The sequence below is a fragment of the Lemur catta genome, chromosome 3 (genome assembly GCF_020740605.2).
Source record: "Lemur catta isolate mLemCat1 chromosome 3, mLemCat1.pri, whole genome shotgun sequence".
In the NCBI taxonomy this organism is placed as follows: domain Eukaryota; kingdom Metazoa; phylum Chordata; class Mammalia; order Primates; family Lemuridae; genus Lemur; species Lemur catta.
In genome coordinates, this window is record NC_059130.1 from 24,755,993 (window position 1) to 24,778,072 (window position 22,080).

General features: G+C 38.4%; 1 protein-coding gene across 1 annotated transcript; it reads left to right on the top strand.

The window, feature by feature from the left end:
* The first annotated feature begins 662 nt into the window (after positions 1-662).
* LOC123633934 (39S ribosomal protein L35, mitochondrial-like) lies at positions 663-1,222 on the top strand. The gene is given in 2 exon segments (XM_045544979.1): positions 663-720; positions 723-1,222. Coding segments are annotated over 2 exon segments (558 nt in total).
* The last annotated feature ends 20,858 nt before the right edge of the window (positions 1,223-22,080 follow it).

The window sequence follows — 22,080 nt, forward strand, 5'->3', positions numbered from 1 at the left end:
GTTACATGACTTAGATGGAAGTAAAAAACTAAAGGAAAACAAAATCTGGAAAGAAATTGCTCTGATCAGAGAGAGAGGAAAGGTGTATGTCATCGGATGTTAAAAGGATCTTTTTTCAGTTAGACAAAAAGTTCAGGTTGTTCTGGAATATGCAATTATTTTAAAGCACCCAAAAGTTTTTTTTTAAAAAGCAAATTATTCTAGAAGTTAGTTTATATATTCATTGCTAATTTCATAGCACTTAAAATTCATTAGTCAAGGAAAATATTTCTTTAAGTTTTTATTTTAAGGAACTGTAGCAGGCAGAATAATCACCCCCTGGCCTGGCGTGGTGGCTCACGCCTGTAATCCTAGCACTCTGGGAGGCCGAGGCAGGAGGATCACTTGAGCTCAGGAGCCAGAGACCAGCCTGAGCAAGAGGGAGACTCTGTCTCTACTAAAAAAATAGAAAGAAATTAGCTGGACAACTAAAAATATATAGAAAAAATTAGCAGGCCTATAGTCCTAGCTACTCGGGAGGCTGAGGCAGGAGGATCGCTTGAGGTTGCTATGAGCTAGGCCGATGCCACGGCACTCTAGCCAGGGCAACAGAGTGAGACTGTCTCAAAAAAATAAAATTAAAATAAAATAAAATAAAATAAAATAATAATGATGAGAGCAAGATGGCTGCCTCTGCTTTTGCCGGTGCCATGAGAGCAGCTAACGGCTGCTTACGGAATCTTACGGCCCCTCAGCCTATCGGAACTGCACCAAGAATGCCTCTTTTATTTCTGCACTGTCCACTGGACATTTTAGTCATATTCAGACACCAGTTGTTTCCTCTGCGCCCAGACTTTTGATATCGGCCAGAAACCTGACATGTGGGCATACTGCAACAATCCTTAATAGAGTGGCCCCCTTGTTTCCAAGTGTCCTGAAGCTGCCAGTCAGAACTGTAACATACTTCAGTACACTAAAAGGCAAGAGAAAGACTGTGAAAGCTGTCGTCTATAGGTTTCTTCGACTTCACTCTGGCCTTTGGATAAGGAGAAAGGCTGGTTATAAGAAAAACTTATGGAAGAAGACACCTGCAAGAAAAAAACGCTTGAGGGAGTATATGTTCTGTAATAAAACTCAGAGTAAACTCTTAGATAAAATGACGACGTCTTTCTGGAAGAGGTGGAACTGGTATGTTGATGATCCTTATCAGAAGTACCATGATCGAAGGAACCCGAAAGTATAGATTTCCCAGTTATTGAATAGGTATCTTTGCATAATGATGTCTTTGCAAAAATGAGTAACTATAAAATTTGATGTAAGTTGTACCAATTGATATGTAAATGTACAATGCCATCATTAAACTTAAGAAAGTTTTAAAACTTAAATAAATAAATAAATAAATAATGATAATAATCACTCCCTGCCCCTATGCCCAGAGCCTGTGAATATATTGCCTTACATGACAAAAGGGCTTTTGCAGATGTGATTAAGGATTTTGAGATGGGGAGATTATCCGGAGCCCAGTGTAATCACAAAGGTCCTTATAGGGAGACAGGAGAGTCAGAGTCAGAGGAGATGTGATGATGGGAGTAGAGGTGGGAATGAGGCGCGGCACCTGAAGCGACCACGAGCAACGGAATGTGGGCTGTACCTAGAAGCTGGAAAAGACAAGGGGTGAATCCTCCCTGAGAGCCTCCAGAAGGAACACAGCCCTGCAGACACCTCGATTTTAGTCCCATAAGACCCATTTCAGACTTCTGACCTCCAAAACTGTAAGAAAATTAGTGTTGTGTTAAGCAGCTATGTTGGTGGTAATTTGTTATAGCAGCAATAGAAAACTAATACAGGACTATTTTGTTAATTTTTTAGTACTTTTAGTATCCTATTAAGTCAGAAATTCAGCATTTGAATAGTTATATCTTGTGTTATTACCACATCTGTGTTATGAAACCATGTGCACTCTTTTTCTGGTTGCTAATAACCAAGTTTTTGCTAAAATATACTTGCTATTTACCTTTAAGTAAATAATATATTTTAAAATTAAAATCTAGAGGCCAATGCGCATGCAATAAGGAGCATCCACTCTAGCACTGCAAGAAAAATTTAGTGGACAGGACACATACATCTAAATATGTGTCAAATTCTAAGCAGCTACCTATCAAATCACAAGAGATAAAGTAAGTCCAGCAGCCCAACCATACTGGCTGTTAAGCCGAAATTTGATTCAGAAAATAGAAACTGACTTCAGAAGACAAAGATGGCGAAGTTAACAATGCTACTTTAATGTGACCCTTTCAGCAGAAAGTTGACCTTTTTAACAGTTGTTAAAAACAAGTTATGTCTTTGTAGGAGAGAGCTGAGCTTGACAAATGATGACAATAGGCTTATCCCTATAAGGTAGATAGAAGTGGCTGACAGTTTACTCTCATCTCATTCCACCAGTGTTTTCCTGGTGGAAACGGCCACTGTGATGCCCACTAGGCCTCATTCATATCTAGCAGCTCCCAGAAGTGTTCTTGATTGCAAGCAACATATTCATGGCGAGATATTATTCAGACACTCTTAAGGAATTATAATCACAACTTTTAAGGGTTGTAATTTCTTCAAATAACTACAGCAATAGCATATACTCACAAAAGAGAACAACTCTCCTTCCTTTGCCAACACATTGACAAATTTGGAAAAGATTCAATCCCAAATATAATTTTCATTATTATTATGATTATGACTCTTAAAACTTTATGAAGAAAACTCTGTACAGACTAGTTCCTCATCTTTCCCAAAGTACTTATGAAAAACAAGAATATCTAATCCAGCTGCTGTTTTCTAAATTGGCCAAAATGTCTTATTCCCTGATTTGAAATGTGCAAAATTATTTTAGATTAGCACTTATAGTTTGAGAAAGCAAGCTTCAGAAATTCTCATTTTGTCTTCTCATGTTTCAATATCATTTGCCCTTTGGCTTCAAGGAGACCATGAGTTCATTTCTTCTTAGCTACAACCAATGGTCATGTAGTATACTGACTTTTAAAATAGTGTCCTCAGACTAAATTAATTCATTACAGAACATTTCCTTTATTTTCAGCTGCTATCAATTCAGGCATCAAGGTGTCCTTTGTACTAAGCAGTTTGTTTAATCTGAACTGGTTATATACAGATTACTTGTGTATAGTAATGGGGATTTTACTGCATTTCTCTTATGGAATGCTTTGCATAATTTATTTTGTGTGTTAAACTGCCTCTAGAGAACTTTATGGTTTAATTCTAAACAGCAAGTACAATTTGGGTTTAAGGAATAATATCTGATGGAAAGTAAACTATAACCATTTTGAGCCATACTTGAGACCTTTCTCTTCTTGCATTTCTGTCATGTGGCAGCTAATCACAACTAAGGCGATTATGAAGACCTAAACAAGCATTATAAGCAAGACATTGCTACAAAAGGTGGAAGATGCAAAGACAATTCCTGCCCCCCCAGGAGCTTTCCCTTTTGTGGGGACAGAAAGAACAATGGTGAGAAGCTAAGTAATGGCCATACAATGAGGGAGCTCTAGACAAGCAACTCATGAATATGCAAGAGAAAGACTGTGTCCAGAGGGCTCCATAAAAGGGACTGCCTGAGGATGGGTAGGATCTTGATGAGTACAGATGGGAAACATTCCAGGCAGAAGGAAAAGTGTGAGCAAAAACAGAGATAGGTGTATTAGTTTCCTAGGGCTACTGTAACAAAGTCCCACAAACTGGGTGGCTTCAAACAATAGAAATCTATTCTTTCACAGTTCTTTCACAGTTCTGAAATCAAGTTGTTGGCAGAGCCACACTTTCTTTTTTTCTTTCTTTCCTTTTTTCTTTGAGACAGAGTCTCTGGGTAGGGCTCAACTCAAGCAATCCTCCTGTCTCAGCCTCCCAAGTAGCTGGGACTACAAGTGCACACTACAATGCCTGGCTAATTTTTCTATTTTTAGTAGAGACGGGGTCTCACTTTTACTCAGGCTAGTCTCAAACTCTTGCGCTCAAGCCCAACCCTGTAAAAAAAAAAAAAAATAGAATACAATTCAAGAAAAATCAATTGGAGGAGACACATAGGGCAAGGTCTAAGGGTGGTGGAGGGAAGGATGGAACACAGAGCTTCCCACACCCTCTCCTTATGCAATCTGGGCATGTCACCCTCCCAGCACATCAATGCGTTCACAAACAAGGAAGCTCCACTGAGCCTCAGAGTCCAGAATATTGGAGTTTCATTATGTAGACATGATTGATTAAATCACTGGTCTATTGACTGAACCCAATCTCTAGACCCTCTCTCCTCCAAGGAGGTCAGGGTTGAGGGGGGAAGTGGAATTGAAAGTTCCAATCTATAATCATGTACTTGGTTTTTCTGGTATGGCCAACCCCTCCCTTGGAAATATCTAAGGACCCACCATGAATCACTTTATTAGCATAAACTCAGGTATGATCAAAAGGGGCTCATAATGAATAACAAAGGACACTTCTATCACTTAGGAAATTCCAAGGACTTTTGAAGCTCTGTACCTGGAACCAGAGACAAAGACCAGGTATGCAGACATACCTCAGAGATATTGCAGGTTGGGTTCCAGATCACAGCAATTAAGTAAATATTGCAATGAAGCAAGTTACAAATATTTTGGTTTCCTAGTGCATATAAAGGTTACATTTATACTATATTGTAGCCTATTCAGACAATAGTATTATGTCTAAAAAAACAAGGTACATACATATATCTTATTACTAAAAAATACCAACGATCATCTGAGCCTTCAGCAAATGGTAACCTTTTTGCTGGTGGAGGGTCTTCCCTCTGCTGATTGATCAGGGTGGTGGTTGCTGAAGGTTAGGGTTGCTGTGGCAATTTCTTAAAATAAGACAACAATGAAGTTTAACACATCATTGACTCTTCCTTTCACAGAAGATTTCCCTGCAGTATGTGATGCTGTCTGATAGCATTTACCCACAGTAGAACTTCTTTCAAAATTGGAGTCAATCTTCTCCAACCCTGCTGCTGCTTTAACAACTAAGTTGATGTAATAGTCTAGATCTTTTGTTGCCATTTCAACAACGTTCACACCAACTTCACCAAGAGTAGATTTAATTTCAAGAAAACACTTTCTTTGCTTATCTATAAGAAGCAATTCCTCATCTGTTAAAGTTTTACCATGAGATTGCAGCAATTCAGTCAAATATTCAGGCTCCACTTTTAATTCTAGTCTCTTGCTATTTTACCACATCTGCAGTTACATCCTCCACTGAAATCTTGAACCCCTCAAAGTTATCCATAAGAACTGAAATCAACTTCTCCCAAACTCCTGTTAATGTTGGCATTTTGACCTCCTCCCATGAATCACAAATATTTTTAATGGCATCTAGAACAGTGAATCCTTTCTAAAAGGCTTTCAATTTACTTTGTCCAGATCCATTTAGAGGAATCATTGTCCATGGCAGCTTTATGAAATGTATTTCTTAAATAATAAAACTGAAAGTCCAACTCACTCCTTTATCTGTGGGCTACAGAATGGACATTGTGTTAGCAGGCATGAAAACAAAATTAATCTCCTTGTACATTTCCATCAGAGCTTTTGGGTGACCAGGTACATTGTCAATGAGCAGTAATACTTTTTAAGAAATCTTTCTTTTCCTAAACAGTAGGTCTCCACAGTGGGTTTATCCTACTTATCCTACTTATGAATACAGGATAATTTACTGTTAACCTACTGTTGGACATTTAGGCTGCTTCTAGTTTTTCCCTAATATAATTAACCCTGCAATGAACATCTTACTGCTTTACACATTATTTCCTTAGAATAAAACCTTATAAATAATCCAATCCAAATCTGTTCCAGTAATGAAGATTTTTTTCAACCTGGGCTGAAGACATCAAGTCTCTATAAAAAATTAAAAATTTAGCCAGGCATGGTGATACGCACCTGTAGTCCCAGCTATTCAGAAGGCTAAGGCAGGAGGATCTCTTGAGCCCAGGAGTTGGAGGTTATAGTGATCCACAATCAGGCCACTGAAATCCAGCCTGAGCAACAGAGTGAGACCTCAAAAATAATAAATAAAAGCAATATCATCCTATTATAGAAATTTAGTAAGAAAAAAGGTAACACATTTTACTTTTACTTGATTTCTTTTAAAATTTTTATAATTAATTTTTTATACGCAAAAGTTATCAAAATCAAATGGAATCACTAATGTAAAGAAAACCCTGACAAATAAAACAGGGAGAGTCCATAAAGAGAGGGTTCTCACTCTTGTATACCTGATAACAAAAAAGACTCTACAAAACCACAACCTTACACCAATGCCATCACAATATAAAAAAAAAAAAAGAATACTTCTACAAGGCCATCTGCCCAACTACTGCCTATCCAACATTGAACTGGCATCATCCTTGTAATTAATCTTTGTAGCCAAAGATAATTATTTCAAAACAACAATGTAATCCTCCTCATTTTTTCCTTTAAAAACCTTAGTTTTCTTTTACCTCCTTGAATATGCACATAGTTTACTGTGGCATGCATATTCCCATTGCAATGCTCTATTCCCAAATAAACATCATTTTCTTTCAGGGAGCCTTTCTCTGTTCATTATTTAGGTTAACATATACAAAGTCTAGACCTTATTATCTTCACAAAATCAAATTTGTTAATGAATAATAGCAATTAATAAGAAAAGAAGATAACATATTTTACATATACCAGATTACCTTAAATGTTTAATACCTTGGCCAGGCATGGTGGCTCACACCCTTAACCTTAGCACTCTGGGAGGCTGAGGCTGGAGGATTGCTTGATGTCAGGAGTTCAAGACCAGCCTGAACAAAAGCAAGACCCCATCTCTACTAAAAATAGAAAAAATTAGCCAGGTGTGGTGATGTGCACCTGTAGTCCCAGCTACTTGGGAGGCTAAGGAAGGAGTATGGCTTGAGCCCAGGAATTTGAGGTTGCAGTGAGCTATGATGATCCCACCGCACTTTACCTGGGATGACAGAGTGAGACTCTGTCTCAAAAAAGTACATTGAATAACTTGTTCATTGATCTATCTGATGGGAGGATTCAGGACATGCTGCCCCAAAATATGGCACCTTGACATTTGAGAAAACAGCAGAAGCAGGAAGGTCACTCTCATCTTCCCTTCATCCTTCATCCCTAAAGCATGTCATAAAACTTTCATTCCAGAGGTTCCCTCCTATACCTGGAGGAAAGAAACATCCTCCTTTCTGAAGATACAGGGACACAGGGAAGAATGTAAACCAACAGGCCTTGCTAAGTCCCCCCAGTTTATAACCACTAGATCATTCCCCCTTTGTCCAATCATACTTCTCCACAACTATACATTTCTTCATCAAACTTAGCATAAAAATATACAGCTTTCCCTGTTTCCTTGAGTCTTCATTGTTTTTTTTGTTTGTTTTTGTTTTTGGTTTTGTTTTTTTTGAGACAGAGTCTCACTCTGTTGCCCTGGCTAGAGTACCTTGGCGTCAGCCTACCTAGCTCACAGCAACCTCCAACTTCTGGGCTCAAGCGATCCTCCTGCCTCAGCCTCCCGAGTAGCTGGGACTACAGGCATGTGCCACCATGCCCGGCTAATTTTTTCCATATATTTTCAGTTGTCCAGCTAATTTCTTTCTATTTATAGTAGAGACAGGGTCTCGCTCTTGCTCAGGCTGGTCTCAAACTCCTGAGCTCAAACGATCCACCCGCCTCGGCCTCCCAAGTGCTAGGATTACAGGCATGAGCCACCGCGCCCTGCCAAGTCTTCATTGTTAAAGGCTCCAGCGACACATAAAACTTATATTAAATAAATGTGCTCGCTTTTCCCTTATTAACCTGTCTTTCATTATAAGGGCCTCAGCCATGAACCTTGTCATGGTTGAGGAAAGGATATATTTTCTCCCCTGCATATTCTTGGGCCTTGGAACATGGAAATCAATAAATATTTATTGAATGAATGAATTTGTATTGCTTCTTTTTGTTTATTCTTTTAGATAAACTTTAGAAAAATGTTTTGGTTCTCCCGAAAAAAATCCATTAGAAATTTAGATGGTAATTGTATTGAATTTTTAAGTTGATTTAGGACAGGCTGAACTCTTTACAATGTTTAAGCTTTCCATCTAAAAACTTAGCATATTGCTCCTTTTATTCATTGTTGAAAAATTAAGGGTGTTTCTAATTTTTTTCTCTCTGGTAACAATTTGATAGTTTGGACTATTTAGATCAAGTAGGCTGGGCATGGTGGCTCACGCCTGTAACTCCTAATTCTCTGGGAGGCTGAAGCGGGAGGATCGTTCGAGTTCAGGAGTTCAAGACCAGTCTGAGCAAGAGTGAGACCCCATCTCTACTAAAAATAGAAAAATTATCTGGACAACTAAAAATATATATAGAAAAAAAAATTAGCCGGGCATGGTGGTGCATGCCTGTAGTCCCAGCTACTCGGGAGTCTGAGGAAGGAGGATTGCTTGAGCCCAGGAGTTTAATGTTGCTGTGAGCTAGGCTGACACCATGGCACTCTAGCCTGGGCAACAGAGCAAGACTCTGTCTCAAAAAAAAAAAAAAAAAAGATCAAGTACATTATTCACTAAGACTAAGTCTATGAATTTCATTCGTTGACATGGTGAATGGGACTTTTTTCTCTACATTTTCCACCTAATTTTTGCCAGAATATTATAGCAGTTTTTTTCTGAACTACTTTACTAATTCAAATAGTTTAGTTGAGCATAAAGATCCCATTATCTGCTTTTTCCCCAGAATTTAAACCACTTACTTATTTACTATCTTATTGCATTAATAAGAATTTCCAAAACAACTTTAGATTATAGTGGCTGAAAGACTGAATATACCAGCTGACAGTGGCCAGATCATATGAAAAATAAAACTTTGACCCAGGAGGTGCAGCAACCTGCCCAGGAAACTACTTCTTTATCTACATTACAATAAACAACCCAGGAAGTCAGAGTACTACAAGTCAGACTTGCAGGAAGTCAGAGATTACTATCTCTAGTAACAATCCAGGAAGCTAAACAATAACTTCTATAACAGCCCAAAATGGCCAGGACTTGATTAATAACTGACAGCTTCCCTAATTTTGGTCCCCATGTCCAACATCAGACCAACCAAAGCAAAACATCTACCCCTAACCAATCACACAGGATGCCCCACTTCTAATTAGCCCACTCACAGCTTCCCCATGCCAAAAGCCTCCAATCAGGGCACATCTGACACCTTCTCTTTTTTCCACTGTAACACTTTCCCATTCCTCTGCCTTTGAGTTTCTGCCCAAATGCAAACACAGTGATCATGACTAACTCCTTTGCTATAGCAAGGTCAGAATAAATAGGCTGTCCTTTTCCAATTTGGTAGGTCTTCATTTATTTACAGAGGAAATATAGCAGGCATCCTTAATTTTGCTCTTTTTTTTTTTTTTTTTTTTTTTGTTAAGACAGAGTCTTGTTATTTTGCCCAAGCTGGCCTTGAACTCTTGAGTTCAAGTGATCCTCCTGCCTCAGCCTCCCCAGCAGCTGGGACTATAAGCATACAAGCACATGCCACTGTACCTGGCACACTCTTCATTTTAATGGAAACGTTCTTAATTTTTTTGCCATTAGGACCATAGGAGGCTGGGCGCAATGGCTCACACCTGTAATCCTAGCACTCTGGGAGGCTGAGGTGGGAGGATCACTTGAGGTCAGGAGTTCAAGACCAGCCTAAGCAAGAGCAAGACCCCATCTCTACTAAAAATAGAAAAAATTAGCACGTCAACTAAAAATAGAAATAAAAAATTAGCTATGAGTGGTGGTGAGCACCTGTAGTCCCAGCTACTCGGGAGCCCGAGGCAGGAGGATTGCTTGAGCCCAGGAGTTTGAGGTTCCTGTGAGCTAGGCTGACGCCACGGCACTCTAGCCTGGGCAACAGAGCGAGACTCTGTCTTGAAAAAATAAAAATAAAAAAGAACGTAGGAGACCAGAACAAGCCACCCCAAAATATACCACTTAGGCATAAGGATTATTTTCAACTGAGGGCAACTGAAAAGAAACAGATACAAGAACAGCTCTCTGCCCTCCTCTATTTGCCTAAAGGCAGAACATAAATTTGCAAAGGCAAAGGTGTCTCTCCTCCCCTCACTACCAGGAAGGACAAAGGTTGATCAATGAAGACAACTTTAGACCCTTTTCAGCCTGGAGAAAGCAGAGGAATCTACACGACAAACTCTCATTTATTTGCCTTCTCACAGTTTGCTGCCCATAGAGACTCAAAGTCCTTTTCAAAAAAAAAAAAAAAAAGTCCTTTTCCTTTGTCTAGTCACTTCTCTAAAAATGTACTGTTCTTTGTTGAAGATGCTATGCAAGCCTGAGCTCTAGGCCACCTCTTTGATATTTACTTGTTTCTTTGGGTATCTGTCTCTCATGGTTACATTGGTATACATGTTAATAACCTGCTTTTCTCTTATTGATCTATCTTTTGTTACAAGGGTCCATCCCAGCTAAGAACTCAGAAAGGGTAGAGGGAAAATTATTTTTTTCCTCCCCTACAACAATAATATTGGTTGTTATTTTGAAAAAGATTTTATCATGTTGAGGAATCCTATTCCATTCCTAATAAATACTTAAAATAAAAAGTTTCCTTTTATCGGATGTCTTTCAGCAACTGAAAAGGTCTATTTTTATATATATTCAGTGTTTTAAGGTCAGATTTCTTATTATTAAACCATCCTCAAATTTCTGAGATAAACAGTTATGATGAATTATTCTTTCAATAAATTGCAACATATACTTGCTTGGTTTTTTTATGAAAGATTTGAAGTCTATATTTATGAGTAGGATTTATTTTTAGTTTTCGGTATTAATCTTGTTCTGTTTTTCAATGGATGATTTTATTTCCAGATTGAGAGGGCATCTTTCAGGTAACTGAAAAAAATAAACCAGAACATTATTAGCCATTGATCATTACTAAGGAATAATAAACAAATGCCTCGCCTTCAAGAGTGCAGCAACAATCCAGAACTGCGTTTGCCGTTGCTTTCTAACGAGTGCTGCCTCTAGCCCCCTGAGCTCCAGTCAGAAGAGAAGGGAGACAAGAAGAGAGGTCTCTATATTACGGCTGGTACAAGGCTGACTGCCCCCAAACTCACCAATGGCAAAGCAACCAAGAAGCAACCGGCTACAAAAGCCACTCCCAAGAGTGCATATTCTATTAGAGCGGTGAAAAAACCTCATCATTACAGGCCTGCTACTGTGGCACTCCATGGTAGTTTAGTCCACTAAACTTCTGACTCACAAACTTCCCCTTCAGCATCTGGTGCGAGAAATTGCTCAGGACTTTAAAACAAATCTGGGCTTCCACAGCACAGCTATGGATGCTTTGCAGGAGGCAAGTGAGGCCTACCTGGTTGGCCTTTTTGAAGGTACAACTTGTGTGCTATTCATGCCAAACATGTAACAATTTTGTCAAAAGACATCCAGCGAATGCACCAAATACGTGGATAACGTGCTTGAAGGATCCACTATGGGTTGGTCCGAGTGCAGTGGTGTTTACAACTAATTGATCACAACCAGTTACAGATTCCTTTGTTCCTTCTCCACCCCCACTGCTTCACTTGACCATAAAAAAAAATAATAACTAAATAATAAAATAATAAATAATAAAAAAAAAAGAATCCGCTATGATGGGAAAGAGTTCATTCTCAAAAAAAAAAAATCCCTTCTTCCTATTATGGGTACTTATGAACATTAGATACTTTTTTGCATGGGGTCAAAAAGTACCTAAGTATATGATTGACAGTAGAAAAACCAGGAACAGAAATCAGGTAGTGGCAGTTTTTCCACTTTCACTTGTGTAAGAATTTTTAACATAAATGCCAGGAGGTAAAGCATTAATGCAAGTCAAAATGTTTTAGTGAACAAGTTTAAGCAGTTCAACTTTATACCAATTATAAATAAACCTAGTTTTTTTCTGCACAATGCCAGCATTTGGATGCTCTTAAAACAAGTAAATTTCTTATTCACAGCAATTAAATGGTGTTTGTAGCATTTTCATCACACAGTAGAATCCATCCATTCACTATGCTTTTCTAATTGAGTTGTTCTACGTGCAAGCATGTTTTTAATGTTGTCTGTCTTCTGTGCTGTTACTGTTAAGTTTGCTATTAAAATAGATTAACCAAAAAAAAGTATAACAACAATCCAAATGTATTCAGACATGAAGTGAAAATAAAGTTACTTGCAAATTTCTGCTTCAATTAAATATAAAATATTGTCTTTATTAGAAATTCTCTACTATAGAGAACTGTGGCATTCAAGCTAGAGAAGAGAAAATTCTCAGAATTTGTATCCAAGATACAAGGAAATATGTTTCATTTTCTTATATATCACCCTGCTTAAAATGGGACTCGATATGTAACAAAGTTTCAATAAATATCTGTTGAATGTATTAATTAATTTATAAATTTTAAATTACTGGGCTGGGCGAGGCGGCTCATGCCTATAATCCTAGCACTCTGAGAGGCTGAGATGGGAGGATCGCTCAAGGTCAGGAGTTCAAGACCAACCTGAGCAAGAGCGAGACCCCATCTCTACTAAAAATAGAAAGAAATTAGATGGACAACTAAAAATACATAGAGAAAAAATTAGCCAGCCATGGTGGCACATGCCTGTAGTCCCAGCTACTCGGGAGGCTGAGGCAGGAGCATCGCTTGAGCCCAGGAGTTTGAGGTTGCTGTGAGCTAGGCTGACGCCATGGCACTCTAGCCTGGGCAACAGAGAGAGACTCTGTCTCAGAAAAAAAGAAAAAACTAAATAAATTACTGAACTAAAATATAGTATTTAATAAGTCAAACATTATTAAACAGAGATATTCAAATGATGTGCACCTTATACATCTATAAGAAAAGAAGATTGAGGGAGAGACAAGTTATGGAATGACTGCCCTATTAATCTGATGGTTCTGTTTCTCTCCCAAAGCTCCAAAACATGCCAGGTAAAATCCTTTTTAGTGTGGTTAGAATTCCATTATGCATGGAGCTTACTCAAAACTGATGTCGATATCAACTTGTTTCTTCCATTTGTGGAGCTGGTAGATTTCTACTTTAGATCAATAAAAGTTCTTATATGCTAACTTTACATTAGTAGGCCTAAATACATCCTGGTAAAATGAACCACTTTTCTTTTGAGTCATATATATTTTCAGAATCACAAATAAAATCAAAATTGCAGAATTTACTTCACCTATAATAACATAAGCCTCCAAAGGGAAAGCTGGGCTTTCTATCTTTTTTCCAGAGAGGCTGCACTTCAAAGTATGTTCTGCTTTTGGCACAAATACATTAATTCCGCTAACTTCTTGGGAATTGTGAGGAAACCTACTGAGATGAAAACAGTCTTTCATTATAGATAATGTTGTATGACATTTAAAGGAAGTTTGCCATATTCTTTCTTAGTTTTATTTGCATAGATTACAATTTAGTCTTTCTTGGAAAACAGTATTTAAATTTTACACACCCTGAAAATACAATATTGTTTAATAATGACTGTTGATATTAGAACTTAAGACTTCTCTGAAATAGGAATAGTAAATACATAACAATAATGCTTGCTTTTAACACTGACCTATTCTTGTATTAAATGACAATATATGTCTTACAGATCAGATTTATACATGCTTAAAATTTAACTTCATGAAGTTAACATCCTGATATTAATGATATTAATATTTTAAAGTAATTAGATATAAGTAAAATATAATACATAAGAATTTAATATACACTAAAAAGAAGACATCACAAATCATTGGCAAATAGATTATTCAGTAATAAATAATGTTGAGATAACAAACAATTTGGGGTCGTGGAGAGACAAAAAAGATGGTCCAAAGAATGGTCGTGACAGCCCCGGGTTACCTGACAATGGGCTGGCTGGCATTTACAGTTGCTAATCTCATCTTCCTTCAACATCTCCAAGTGCTGGGTAACTCGTGTTCCTAGCAGTTCCCTAAAGAATTGGTACCCAAGCTCAGGCTATTTGGCACCCAAATTCAGCACCATTCTCAAGACCACTCCCATATTTGACCACAGTGCACTCTGGTACGCTCATGCGAGCACACCTCTCCCCTGCATGGTGAAGGCATGGCCCTGTGCCTCCTGTGGATCCTCCTATTTATGAATTCCTGCTTGAACCAAATAATGCTTGCTGGTATTTTCCTAAGCCCTTTGCTTGAGAAAATGGGTTTAAACTCTGACCTCACAATATGCACTAAAACTAATTCTAGATGGTTAACAAGTTAGTAAAAAAAGTAAATCAAAACAATGAAATGCTAGAATAAAGCAGAATTCAATGACTATCAAATCTCTGGAGGATGAGACAAATTCCTAGGCTTCATAAGAATAAGATAAATCACAAATAAAAGCAGTAATCAATTTACTACACAAATATTTTAAACTTTCATATGACCAAAATAAACCTTCATATAACCAAAATAAAAGAAGAAATATTGTCATCTCATATGACAAGAGGTATCATGATTACATTAAAAATTAACACATTGAATTTTAAAAATTAGCTGGGTACAGTGGCATGCTTCTGTAGTCCTAGCTACTTGGGAGGCTGAGGTGAGAGGACTGCTTGAGCCTAGGAGTTCAAGACTAGCCTGGGCAACTTAGCAAGATCCCATATTTAAAAAAATAAGAAAACAATAGCAGGGTATGGTGGAACACACCTGCAGTCCCAGCTACTACAGAGTCTGAGACAGGAGGATCTCTTGAGCCCAGGAGTTCGAGGTTTCAGTGAGCTATGATTGCGCCACTGCACCACAGCCTGGGCAACAGAGTGAGACCCTGTCTCTAAAAAAAAGAAAAAAATTAAACTATAAAAGCCAATTGAGGCCGGGCGCGGTGGCTCACGCCTGTACTCCTAGCACTCTGGGAGGCAGGAGTGAAAGGATCCCTCGAGGTCAGGAGTTCGAGACCAGCCTGAGCAAGGGCGAGACCCCCATCTCTACTAAAAAATAGAAAGAAATTTCTGGACAACTAAAAATATATAGAAAAAATTAGCCAGGCATGGTGGCACATGCCTGTAGTCCCAGCCACTTGGGAGGCTGAGGCAGAATGATCACTTAAGCCCAGAAGTTTGAGGTTGCTGTGAGCTTGGCTAATGCCACGGCACTCTACTCAGGGCAATGGAGTAAAACTGTCTCAAAAAAAAAAAAAAAAAAAGACAACTTGCAAAATTTGAGAGGGGCCTATTAATGTATCAAAGTTAATACCTTTATTTTGATGTTTATATTTTGCTTATGTAGGAGAATGTCCTTGTTTGTAGGAAAGATACACTCAAGTATTTGGGGAGATGGGACATTAACTCTCAAATGGTTCAGGAGAAAAAAGTTTTTGCTACTATACTTGCAAGGTTTCTGTAGCTTTGTGATTTAAATTTAAAATATTTATTTAAAAAATGTATCAACTACTCAATGAGACTTTTACTAGTCAACCTAACTAAAATTTCAATGTTCACCCCAATGACACATCATACTCCTCTTCCTGCCTTGTTTCCTTTAGCACACATATTTTATCCAGTTGATTGTTTCACCCAGAAGAATCCATGAGAGTGGGAATTTCTGTCTGTTTTATTCACTGCTGTGTCCCAAGCACTTAGAACATTGCCCGGAGCATGATAGATGTTCAATAAATATTTAATGAATAAATGAATGGAACAAGCCTATTAAATAAGTAAATGTTTTAAGAAAGATAATACCCAATACGTGGACAGGTGAAGTAAAACTGTTACTCTCATCATTGATGACAACTTGTTAAAAGTGCTTTTGGAAAATAATCTGGCAATTGAAGAGTCATAAAAATATTAATATCCTTTAACCCAGAAATTCCATTTCTGGAAACTTATTCCAAAGAACTATCCAAAAATTTGGAAAGGCAATCACAGTGTCAAGCTGTTCACTATAGTGTTATTTATACAAAAAAGAGAAATATACCCCCTAATAAAGTTGGATAAATTATACCATACCCACAGATTGACATTCTATTTGAAATTCTATTTCAGTTCAAATTCCAATAATATGAGAAAAATGTTTTTATGTATTATTACATGAAGTAAAAAAAATAAACTGAATATGGATTGTAATCTGTGATTCCAACTAAATAAAAATGTACTGTAAAGACTAAGCAATTATGGTATTATGTCAATTTTCATTTGCTTTTCTCTATTTTCCAAATTGTTAGTAATAGTTATCATTTACATTCTTAAAATAATTTTAATAAAAATATATTTATGTTTTAAAAAACATGCCATGGATAAAATTAGCCAAATGTAGAAAGTATTAAACCCCTGAAAGAAAGTAACTGCTTGGGTGAAGGGATTTAGAAACATGCAAATCAAAGACTGGTGTGTAATCAAATATGACTAAACAGAAAAAAAAACAGATTTTTTTTTTTAAAAAAAACCTCTTTGAAGAAAACAAAGTATTGTTAACAGAAGAAAGCAGTTTACATAGACTCAAAGGAAGCAAGAATTTGGCAGCAGTGGCCTAACACTGCCCAGTCTAGTAGTGCCGAAGTGAGACAAGCTTAACACAATAAATACTAAAACTACTAAAAAGAATACTCTAGTGTGGATCAGGGTAGGTTCGCTATGCTTGCCGAGTCGATAAAATACCCCTCAAGACCTGCGGTCCCCACCTGGGCTGAGGACAGGTACTGGTCCGTGGCCGGTTAGGACCCAGGCTGCAGAGCAGGAGGTGAGCGGTGGGGGAGCAAGCGAAGCTTCCTCTGTATTTACAGCCCCTCCCCATCACTAGCATCACCGCCTGAGCTCCATCTCTTCTCAGATCTGCAGTAGCATTAGATTCTTATAAGAGCTCGAACCCTACTGTAAACTGCACATGTGATAGATCTAGTTTGCGTGCTCCTTATGAGAATCTAATGCCTGATGATCTGGGGTGGAGCTGAGGCAGTGATGCTAGCACTGGGGAGAGGCCGCAAATACAGATTAACACTGGCAGAGAGGTTTGAATGCACAGAAACCATAATAAATCAATTGCTTACAGATTCATATCAAAATGCTATCAGTAAGTGACAAGTGACAATGTAATAATAGAAATAAAGTGTACAATAAATGTAATGCGCTGGACTCATCCCAAAACCATCCCTCCCTTCCCTCGGTCCATGGAGAAATCGTCTTCCATGAAACCGGTCCCTGGTGCCAAAAAGGTTGGGGACTGCTGCTCAAGACCGTCTAACACCCTATTCTCTGATTCTATGCTCAACAGAGAGGCTTCTGATTATTAATTTGGCCTCTCATTTACCTTTTCCTAGGAAGGGGATATAGTAGACTTCCACCTGGCCACATGAGTTATGTATTTGAAATGTGGCTAATCCCAGTTTAGATGAGCTAGAAGTGTAAAATCCATTCCAGATTTTTAAGACTTTTTAAGAAAAAAAAGTGTAAAATATCTCATTAATGATTTTTATATTGATTACATGTTGAAATTATAACATTTTGAATATGTTGGGTTAATTAAAATATATTAATATCAATTTTACCTGTTTCTTTTTACTTTTTTAATATGCCTACTAGAAGATTTTAAATATACCTGTGACTTGCATTTATATTTCTATTGAAATATAAATTCAATTGTATCACATAATATTACATATAAATTCACTTGTATTATATTTCCATTGAAGACATGTATCTAAAACATTGAACAATAATACTGTGGTCAGTGTATGTATACAACCTCCCTATAAATTAATAAATTGACACCCTGGTTTAGACATCTGACTCTGGCCAGTTTTCATGCATGGCACAAGTCTGTCTGTCTCTCACAAACTGTTCAATTTTGTATTGACAAAATCAAGCACTGCAAAATGGAAGATCAGACCTTCACCAAAGTGAGCAAATCCAAATTTTGGCACCTTCTGAGCTTCCTGGGCACAAGCTGTCAGCTCAGCCATTTCTCTCTTGGCTCATAATCTTGTGTTTAGGCTGTGTTCCTCAAGCGATAGGGCTGTGTATCATCCGTCATTGTTTTCCTATCATTTAGATTCCTTAAACAGGTGTATTCAAAAGTTTGTTAAATAAATATTCTACATTTTATGCCTTTGATCATAGCTATAAGCCTACTTACCTCAAAAAGGATTTGTACATAACTCTCCATTGTTTTTTCATGTTAATTGCAAATGGCTTGTAAATACTGATCATGTAAAGACTTAAAAGAAAGCAGCTATTTACAGTCATTAAAACTAAAAATGGTGAATAATATCTAATATGGCAAGAAAGTTTGATAACCATTACAGCACATTTTATTACCAAGGAGAGAGTCCTCGAAACAGACCACAGCACTGGTATTTCATCATTATGTGATTGCCTATATTATATGACCTCTTATTTGTCCCTAAACTCCAAAAGCAACCTCAAGGCTGATATAGAATAGCAGTGGAAAGGAAAATAGATGACACAAAAGGAAAAGTAGGTTTATCATACCATCAGTGTAATGCTTTGGCCTCACAGCATAGACCAGATGGCAATAACTCCTTTCTCAGCAAGGAGCTTCTCAATGTCCTACGGGTTATAAACAACAAATTGACATCAACTTCACCTGCTAATTATTTTTTAATATTGTGGCAGCATCAAAACAATGCTGAAAACATACACAATCCCTCAATATGAGAACAAAAATTTTCTAAATATTTCCTCTGTCAAAAAGAAAATCCTTTTCTCAGAAATGCCATTACCCAACAGAAAATCTTGGCTTCTCAAAACCCAGGTATATTCTCATCTCTTATTTTTAAATGAAGTAAATGGCCCTCATTTTACCCAATTTTGTGGTCGTTTTGTAAAACCCATTGAAAATGCTTGAGAAATTATTGGCATTAGTTTTCCTACAGTTAGGTATTTACAGTTGTTAATTCTATAGAAACATGCACCCACTCTTTGATATTTTTACAAAAATTGTGTATACAAGAATTCAATTATTCTATCTTTCATACCTTTGAAGAACTCTTTCTGTTGCACAAGACAACCTGAAGCAAACATCCCCTGGAAAGTGACTGATTCCAATAAAAATATAATTTGATAGTTTTTCTTCAATAGTTTGAGACAATTCTAACAAACTACAATTCAGTTGCCCTAAGTAAAAGAAGAAAAAATTGTAACTCCTAATCCCACATGCTGACCTGTATAAAATTTCCCCAGTGGAACCATTCTTTCCTTCAAGGGGAAAAATAAAAAAGAGCCTACATATATTAAAGCTCTTTATCACTTTACATGTGTCGTTTTTCCATGGGCTCCCTCTGGGTAATTGGTTGCTGCACTATCTTCCAGAATTGATTTGTCCTTAGGTACCAACTTCACTGATCAATTCAGCAATTCTGGCTTTAAGATAAGAAAAATTTGGATAGGAACAACGCGGAATAGCAGGCTAGCCCCAGGGGCAGTTCACCGAACAAAGGTCACCCAAGTGCTAACCAGACCCGGCACAAACAAGTGGGAAAAGTCAAAGTGGCACTCAAACGCAGCACTTGAGAAATAAACCACACTCATTATTAATGCTCATTTCCACCGTCGAGAGCCTGAAAAAGTACATAACACTGAGAAGGTGGATGGTATTCGTGAAAGTGGGATTTGGAATAATGCAATACTAAAAATTAAATTAGAAAGAAAATCGAGGCTCTGTTAATCGTTCAGCGAAGACTGCAAACTGTAAAGGACAATAAAGAAAAGCAAAGTCCTAAACCCCTGACAGAAGGGTTTCGGTCCGCGCTATCGGGACTGGCCCGGAGGCGAGCGGCGGTAGCCTGCGAGGGCCTCCCCTCCAGCCCCCGGGGCGGCGGCACGACCCCGACCCTTCCCCCGCGCACGCGCAAGCTTCTAGCTTTGAACGGTGTGGCCGTGAGCGCCAGCCCTCCCGTATCTAGAGTGGGGGGGGAAGGGCGGGGTGAGATCACGTGACCGGCATTGCGGCATTTCTGGCCCAATCCGGGGCGTTTGGGAAAGCGCCCTTGTAGAGCACTTCGGGTAGCCCCGGTCCTTCCGGAGTCGTGACCTCTTTATTTGCTTCTGACTTTTCGGCTCCGCTGTTGGGTGTAATAATTTGGCTTAGCAGAAATTGTTGCCCGTGCTCCAGAGTCACATTAGGAACACACTCTAAAGTGATTAGCGCTTTCAATTTTATTTTTTCTCCATGACTAAAGTGGCATTTCTCTAATTTCAAGTCCTGTTGCTGTCTCCCCGAGGCCTTCAAATTCTAATCCTCCTGTTTGAGATTCCCGAATCGCTGGAGGGGCGCCCTGTTGTAAAAACAGCACCCCAGAAAAGGAAAGGAAAACTGTTTTATGTGTATCTCTGGGGTTGAGGAGTGGGGAAATCAAGGTAAAAATTTAAAGAGGCAAGTGTCCCCTAGGACTACAACGGGTAACTCAAAAACATACCCTCAAATGATTACTTTGTCAGTTGAAACATTTAATAAAATCCCCCAGTGTGTATTCAAGCCTCTTATCAAGAATCTGAAGTAGTGATGCTGCGAATATGTGTTTCGTTCGTCCTGGAGGAGTGTGACGGGAAACAAAGCCTTAGAAATTTAATCTTACGGCTGGAGTCCTTGAAATAAGAAGGGTATGGGGTAAAAGCAAAATGAATGAGGCTGAGTTCTAGAGCTCTAATCCTTCACTACTGACCACTACAGCCCAGGGTCCTTGGCAGTGGTTCCTGCCACATACCCCAATATTAGAAGGCTTCGTAAAAAAATAATTTTTGGTAAAATTACCAAATTTGGTAAAAATTCCTCACCAGTAATCCTATTCAGGAAGATTTCACTAATTTCCTACAAATAATAAATCCTTAACACTGCAGAAAGGGGTTTGTTCCTAACTCAGAATATTGTCAGAAAAGTGGTGGGGGTAGAGCGCTAGGCTTCAACTGCCTTCACTGCAGACTTGCAGTATGATTGTAATTGCTACTTCCCTTGGTTTCTTTTGGTGCTCTGTCATTGGTTTTTAAGTATAGTTGCTTCAACTGCAGTTCCTTCCATTATACTGGGGCCCCAGTTCTACGGATCCCAGTAGTCCTCAGTCACAGCTCTCTACATAAATGACTTTGAGTGCTACTGACTACACTGTTGCTATCTGCTCAGTGCCAAGAGAAAGGGACTCTGGGAGAAAATCCTCCCAAGTGTAGAAAATCTGTGGCCACTGTAACTAATTCTGGGACTGTAGAGTGACCCTATCCAGGAAAAGTCACAACCAAAGTGGAAAGCAGAGATCATGAGTGTTTAATAGGACAACCAGAGAAAATAGGCCAGTGTCAGTGTCAAAAGTTACTTCTTGAAGCTAGAACAAGTTGTTTTCACTAGTGCTGGGTGCCTATTTGGTGGCCTGTGTCAGCATTAACCATCAATGTGGATGTGTCCATTTTATAAGTAACCAAGTCCAAATGATGCCTTAACAAAAATTTGAATTATAATTATTTGTAAATATTCATGAAGTTGAAAAAGTCATACCTGGTTTTTTGTTGTTGTTTTTGTTTGTTTTTTTGCTTGCTGACTAGAGCAGAACGATTCTTTCTTAATCATCTTAATCAGGGCTGTTATGAAGCAACCCTATTTTAGAGTCCTAGTACCCAAAATAGTGACTAGATTTGTATGAAATAAAAGTATTTTACATGTATATAAAGTCTTTTTAAAGATGCTCCTGGAGACCAACTCATTTTGTAATTTCCATTTTGTGGTGTAACCTGTTTTCCTTCAAGTTAGTGTTAGGTAGATAGTGAGGGACCTCTGGCTATCCTAGGGACAAAGACAGGGGCCTCACCTCGGTGCTGCCTCAAGCAATTGCCCCACCTGGGGAAGGACAAGGTGCCCCCTCTTGGTGCTGCCCCACCTTGATCCTGCCCCAGGCACCCTGCCGATCTGCAAAAGAATGCAGGGAATTCCCCAGCCCAGGCACAATAGGATTTGGAAAGTGACCTAGAATAACCTAAGGCTAATTATCATGTCATTAACTGTCCATCAGAGTGGTTCCATGAGAGGAGAGCCCAATCCGGACAGTATAAAACAGGACCCTAGACCATAACCAGAGCCCTTTCGGTGA